At 55.4% G+C, this 7,610-nt stretch overlaps 1 protein-coding gene across 1 annotated transcript in view; it reads left to right on the top strand.

Annotated features, from left to right (window-relative positions):
- Nucleotides 1–240, top strand: part of LOC116652672 (ubiquitin thioesterase OTUB1) — a 15,024-nt gene extending 14,784 nt beyond the window's left edge. Inside the window, exon 6 of the mRNA XM_085535479.1 lies at nt 100–240. Coding sequence (XP_085391605.1) covers nt 100–240 — 141 coding nt within the window. The remainder of the gene's footprint in view (nt 1–99) is intronic.
- The last annotated feature ends 7,370 nt before the right edge of the window (nt 241–7,610 follow it).

The following is a 7,610-nucleotide window of genomic DNA, read 5'->3' as shown; positions in this document are numbered from 1 at the left end:
TATCCCCCCCATATCCCCCATAATAACCCCATATCCCCCCTATATCCCCCTATATCCCCCCATAATAACCCCATATTTCCCCTTTTATCCCCCTTTTAGGTCTTTGGGTTCCTCAACCTGGTCCTTTGGGCCGGCAACATTTGGTTCACCTTTAAAGAAAGCGGATTTGGGGGTCCCGGGGGAGACCCCAAAATATGGGGGGGGTCCAAGAGAAACCCCCAGTCCCTGAAGGGGGAATAGAAAGTACTTATGGGGCTGGAGGGTTGGAATATGGGGCTGGTTATGGGGTGACCCCTATAGAAGGGGGGGGTTATAGCCAAGGGGGGGTCGTCCCCCCCCCCCCCCAACATCCAGGTGGAGGAGGAGGAGGATTCGGGACTCAGATGTAGGTGAGTCTATGGGGTCTATAGGGGGGATATGGGGTCTATAGGAGGGGGGCTATGGGGGGGATATGGGGTCTATAGGGTTATTATGGGGTCTATGGGGGGGATATGGGGCCTATGGGGAGAGATATGGGTCTGTGGGGGGGTTATGGGGTCTATGGGGGAGATATGGGGGGATATGGGGGGGATATGGGGTCTATGGGGTCATTATGGGGTCTATGGGGGGAGTTATGGGGTCTATAGGGTTATTATGGGGTCTATGAGGGGGATATGGGGTCTATGGGGGGGGGGAATGGGTTCTATGGGGTCTCTAGGAGGGTCTATGGGGGGGATATGGGGTCTATAGGGTTATTATGGGGTTTATGAGGGGGAAATGGGGTCTATGGGGGGGGATATGGGGTCTATGGGGTCTATAGGGGGGTCTATGGGGTCTATAGGGGGGTCTATGGGGTCAATATGGGGGATATGGGGTCTATAGGGGGGTCTATGGGGGGGATATGGGGTCTATAGGGTTATTATGGGGTCTATGGGGTCGTTATGGGGTTTATGGGGTCTATAGGGGGGTCTATGGGGGGGATATGGGGTCTATAGGGTTATTATGGGGTCTATGGGGGGGATATGGGACATATAAGGGGGGATATGGGGGGGATATGGGGTCTATGGGGGGATATGGGGTCTATAGGGTCATTATGGGGTCATTATGGGGTCTATGGGGGGGTATGGGACATATAAGGGGGGATATGGGGGGATATGGGGTCTATGGGGTCTATGAGGGGGGTATGGGGTCTATGAGGGGGGATATGGGGTCTATGGGGGAGGGAAATGGGGTCTATGGGGGGGGTTATGGGACCTATAAGGGGGGATATGGGGTCTATGGGGTCTAGGGGGGGAGATATGAGGGGCTTGGGGGGGTTATGGGGTATATGGGGGAGGATATGGGGTCTAAGGGGTCATTATGGGGTCTATGAGGGGGGAAATGGGGTCTATGGGGTCTATGGGGGGGTCTATAGGGGAGTTATGGAGGGATATGGGGACTATGGGGAGGTCTATGGGGTCAATATGGGGGATATGGGGTCTATAGGGGGGGCTATGGGGGGGATATGGGGTCTACGGGGTCGTTATGGGGTTTATGAGGGGGGATATGGGGTCTATGGGGGGATATGGGACATATATGGGGGGATATGGGGTCTATGGGGGGGGATATGGGGTCTATGGGGTCAATATGGGGGATATAGGGGGGTCTATGGGGTCAATATGGGTTCTATGGGGTCTATAGGGGGGTCTATGGGGGGGATATGGGGTCTATGGGGTCTATGGGGGGGAAATGGGGTCTATGGGGTCTATGGGGGGGGAAATGGGGTCTATGGGGTCTATGGGGGGAAAATGGGGTGTTATGGGGTCTATGGGGTCTATAGGGGGGTCTATGGGGGGGATATGGGGTCTATGGGGGAATATGGGGGGATATGGGGTCTATGGGGTCTATAGGGGGGTCTATGGGGGGGATATGGGGTCTATGGGGGAATATGGGGGGATATGGGGTCTATGGGGTCTATAGGGGGGTCTATGGGGGGGATATGGGTCTATGGGGGAATATGGGGGGATATGGGGTCTATGGGGTCTATAGGGGGAAAAGGGGTCTATAGTGGGAGTTATGGGGTCTATGGGGTCATTATGGGGTCTATGGGGGGGGATATGGGTTCTATGGGGTCTATAGGGGGGTCTATGGGGGGGATATGGGGTCTATGGGGTCTATGGGGGGGAAATGGGGTCTATGGGGTCTATAGGGGGGTCTATGGGGGGGATATGGGGTCTATGGGGGGGATATGGGGTCTATAGGGTTATTATGGGGTTTATTAGGGGGATATGGGGTCTATGGGGGGGATATGGGGTCTATAGGGTCATTATGGGGTCTATGAGGGGGTATGGGGTCTATGGGGGGGGGGAAGTGGGTTCTATGGGGTCTATAGGGGGGTCCATGGGGGGGATATGGGGTCTATGGGGTTATTATGGGGTCTATGGGGGGGGAAATGGGGTATATGGGGTCTATGGGAGGGATATGGGGTCTATGGGGTCGTTATGGGGTCTATGGGGGGGGTATGGGGACATATAAGGGGGGATATGGGGGGGATATGGGGTCTATGGGGTTGTTATGGGGTCTATGGGGTCAATATGGGGGATATAGGGGCTCTATGGGGTCAATATGGGTTCTATGGGGTCTATAGGGGGGTCTATGGGGGGGATATGGGGTCTATAGGGTTATTATGGGGTCTATGGGGTCGTTATGGGGTTTATGGGGTCTATAGGGGGGTCTATGGGGGGTTATGGGGTCTATAGGGTTATTATGGGGTCTATGGGGGGATATGGGGGGGTCTATGGGGGGGGAAATGGGGTCATTATGGGGGGGATATGGGGTCTATGGGGGGGATATGGGGTCTATGGGGGGGATATGGGGGGATATGGGGTCGTTATGGGGTCTATAGGGGGGTCTATGGGGGGGATATGGGGTCTGTGGGGGGGATATGGGGGGTCTATGGGGGGATATGGGGGGGGTCTATGGGGTCTATGGGGGGATATGGGACATATAAGGAGGGATATGGGGGGGATATGGGGTCTATGGGGTCATTATGGGGTCTATGGGGGAATATGGGGGGATATGGGGTCTATAGGGTTATTATGGGGTCTGTGAGGGGGGAAATGGGATTTATTGGGGGGTAATGGGGTCTATGGGGTCATTATGGGGTCTATGGGGGGGGTATGGGACATATAAGGGGGGATATGGGGGGGATATGGGGTCTATAGGGTTATTATGGGGTCTATGAGGGGGATATGGGGTCTATGGGGTCAATATGGGGGATATGGGGTCTATAGGGGGGTCTATGGGGGGGATATGGGGTCTGTGGGGGGGGTTATGGGGTCTATGGGGTCATTATGGGGTCTATGGGGGGGGTATGGGGTCTATGGGGTGAGATATGGGGTCTATGGGGTCATTATGGGGTCTATAAGGGGGGATATGGGGGGGATATGGGGTCTATGGGGTCAATATGGGGTCTATGGGGTCTATAGGGGGGTCTATGGGGGGGATATGGGGTCTATGGGGGGGATATGGGGTCTATGGGGTCATTATGGGGTCTATGAGGGGGATATGGGGTCTATGGGGTCATTATGGGGTTTATGAGGGGGGAAATGGGGTCTATGGGGGGGATATGGGGTCTATGGGGTCGTTATGGGGTCTATGGGGGGATATGGGACATATAAGGAGGGATATGGGGAGTATATGGGGGGATATGGGGTCTATGGGGGGGAAATGGGGTCTATGGGGTCATTATGGGGTCTATAAGGGGGGATATGGGGGGGATATGGGGTCTATGGGGTCTATGGGGGGGATATGGGGTCTATAGTGGGAGTTATGGGGTCTATGAGGGGGATATGGGGTCTATGGGGGGAGATATGAGGGGTTTGGGGGGGTTATAGGGGAGTTATGGGGGGATATGGGGTCTATGGGGTCGTTATGGGGTCTATAGGGTTATTATGGGGTCTATGGGGGGGATATGGGGTCTATGGGGGGGGATATGGGGTCTATGGGGAATATGGGGGGGGTCTATGGGGTCTATGAGGGGGATATGGGACATATAAGGGGGATATGGGGTCTATGGGTGGGTCTATGGGATCTATGGGGTCTTTGGGGGGGTTATGGGACCTATAAGGGGGAATATGGGGGGATATGGGGTCGTTATGGGGTCTATGGGGGGGGTATGGGACATATAAGGGGGGATATGGGGGGAAATGGGGTCTATGAGGTCTATAGGGGGGTCTATGGGGGGTGAAATGGGGTCTATGGGGTCTATGGGGGGGAAATGGGGTGTTATGGGGTCTATGGGGTCATTATGGGGTTTATGAGGGGGGAAATGGGGTCTATGGGGGGGATATGGGGTCTATGAGGGGGATATGGGGTCTATGGGGTCGTTATGGGGTCTATGGGGGGGATATGGGGTCTATGGGGTCTATAGGGGGGTCTATGGGGGGGAAATGGGGTCTATGGGGCCAGTTATGGGGTTTATTGGGGGGGTAATGGGGTCTATGGGGTCTAAGGGGGGGGTAATGTGTTCTATGGGGTCTATAGGGGGGGTTTATGGGGGGGATATGGGGTCTATGGGGGGGTTATAGGGGAGTTATGGGGGGATATGGGGTCTATGGCGTCTATGGGGGGGATATGGGGTCTATGGGATCTATAGGGTCTATGGGGGGTTATGGGACCTATAAGGGGGGATATGGGGGGATATGGGGTCATTATGGGGGTCTATGGGGGGGGAAATGGGGTCTATGGGGTCTATAGGGGGGAAATGGGGTCTATAGTGGGAGTTATGGGGTTTATTGGGGGGGTAATGGCGTCTATATGGTCTAAGGGGCAGGGAAATGGGGTCTATGGGGTGTATGGGGGGGGGGAAATGGGGTCTATGGGGGGGTTATGGGACCTATAAGGGGGGATATGGGGTCTATGGGGTCTAGGGGGGGAGATATGAGGGGCTTGGGGGGGTTATGTGGTCTATGGGGGGGGATATGGGGTCTATGGGGTCATTATGGGGTCTATGGGGGGGTATGGGACATATAAGGGGGGATATGGGGTCTATGGGGTCATTATGGGGTCTATGGGGGGGATATGGGGTCTATGAGGGGGATATGGGGTCTATGGGGTCTATAGGGGGGTCTATGGGGGGGATATGGGGTCTATAGGGTTATTATGGGGTCTATGGGGGGGGATATGGGGTCTATGGGGGGGGAAATGGGGTCTATGGGGTCGTTATGGGGTCTATGGGGTCATTATGGGGTTTATGAGGGGGGAAATGGGGTCTATGGGGTCATTATGGGGTCTATGGGGGGGATATGAGGTCTATGGGGTCTATAGGGTTATTATGGGGTCTATGGGGTCAATATGGGGGATATGGGGGCTCTATGGGGTCAATATGGGTTCTATGGGGTCTATAGGGGGGTCGATGGGGGGGATATGGGGTCTATGGGGTCTATAGGGGGGAAATGGGGTCTATAGTGGGAGTTATGGGGTCTATGAGGGGGATATGGGGTCTATGGGGTCGTTATGGGGTCTATGGTGGGGATATGGGGTCATTGGGGAGGGTTATGGGGTCTATGGGGAGGGTTATGGGACCTATAAGGGGGGATATGGGGTCTATGGGGGGGATATGGGGTCTATGGGGTCTATAGGGGGGAAATGGGGTCTATAGTGGGAGTTATGGGGTCTATGAGGGGGATATGGGGTCTATGGGGTCGTTATGGGGTCTATGGGGGGGATATGGGGTCATTGGGGAGGGTTATGGGGTCTATGGGGAGGGTTATGGGACCTATAAGGGGGGATATGGGGTCTATGGGGGGGATATGGGGTCTATGGGGTCTATGGGGGAGGAAATGGGGTCTATGGGGTCATTATGGGGTCTATGAGGGGGGAAATGGGGTGTATGGGGGGGATATGGGGTCTATGGGGTCGTTATGGGGTCTATAGGGTTGTTATGGGGTCTATGGGGGGGATATGGGGTCTATGGGGGGGATATGGGGTCTATAGGGTTATTATGGGGTCTATGAGGGGGATATGGGGTCTATAGGGGGGTTATGGGACATATAAGGGGGGGCTATGGGGGGGATATGGGGTCTATGGGGTCTATGGGGGAGGAAATGGGGTCTATGGGGTCATTATGGGGTCTATGAGGGGGGAAATGGGGTGTATGGGGGGGATATGGGGTCTATGGGGTCGTTATGGGGTCTATAGGGTTGTTATGGGGTCTATGAGGGGGATATGGGGTCTATGGGGGGGGATATGGGGTCTATAGGGTTATTATGGGGTCTATGGGGCGGGATATGGGGTCTATGGGGTCGTTATGGGGTCTATGGGGGGATATGGGACATATAAGGGGGGATATGGGGGGGATATGGGGGGATATGGGGTCGTTATGGGGTCTGTGGGGTCTATAGGGGGGTCTATGGGGGGGATATGGGGTCTATGGGGGGGATATGGGGTCTATGGGGGGGATATGGGGTCTATGAGGGGGGAAATGGGGTCTATGGGGGGGTTATGGGACCTATAAGGGGGAATATGGGGGCATATGGGGTCATTATGGGGTCTATGGGGGGGGTATGGGACATATAAGGGGGCATATGGGGGGATATGGGGTCTATAGGGGGGTCTATGGGGGGATATGGGGTCTATGGGGTCTATAGGGGGGAAATGGGGTCTATAGTGGGAGTTATGGGGTCTATGGGGGGGATATGGGGTCTATGAGGGGGGAAATGGGGTCTATGGGGGGGTTATGGGACCTATAAGGGGGGATATGGGGTCTATGGGGTCTAGGGGGGGAGATATGAGGGGCTTGGGGGGGTTATGGGGTCTATGGGGGGGGATATGGGGTCTATGGGGGGGATATGTGGTCTATGGGGTCATTATGGGGTCTATGAGGGGGGTATGGGGTCTATGGGGGGGATATGGGGTCTATGGGGTTATTATGGGGTCTATGGGGGGGATATGGGGTCTATGGGGGGGATATGGGGTCTATGGGGGGGATATGGGGTCTATATGGTTATTATGGGGTCTATGGGGGGGATATGGGGTCTGTGGGGGGGGTTATGGGGTCTATGGGGTCATTATGGGGTCTATGGGGAGGGTTATGGGGTCTATTGGGGGATATGGGGTCGATAGGGTCATTATGGGGTCTATGGGGAGGGTTATGGGGTCTATGGGGGGGATATGGGGTCTATGGGATCTATGGGGTCTATGGGGGGGTTATGGGACCTATAAGGGGGGATATAGGGGGGATATGGGGTCTATGGGGTCTAGGGGGGGAGATATGAGGGGCTTGGGGGGGTTATGGGGTCTATGGGGGGGGATATGGGGTTTATTGGGGGGGTAATGGGGTCTGTGGGGGGGGTTATGGGGTCTATGGGGGGGATATGGGGTCTATGGGGTCTATGGGGTCACTGTGGGGTCCATATGGGTTCTTTGGGGTCTATGGGGTGGATATAGGGGGGGTTATGGGGTATTTGGGTAGGGTTATGGGGTCCTTATAGGTTCTATGGGGTCTATGGGGGGAGATATGGGGGGCTTGGGGGGGTTATGGGGTCTATGGGGTGGATATGGGGGGATATGGGTCCTATGGGGGGAGATATGGGGGGTTATGGGGTCTTTGGGGGGGGAAATGGGGGGTTATGGGGGAATATGGGGTCTAT

Source organism: Coturnix japonica, unplaced genomic scaffold (genome assembly GCF_054131305.1).
Source record: "Coturnix japonica strain WE unplaced genomic scaffold, WE-NBRP24 Scf124, whole genome shotgun sequence".
Classification (NCBI taxonomy): Eukaryota; Metazoa; Chordata; class Aves; order Galliformes; family Phasianidae; genus Coturnix; species Coturnix japonica.
This window is presented reverse-complemented; position numbering and strand designations above follow the sequence as displayed.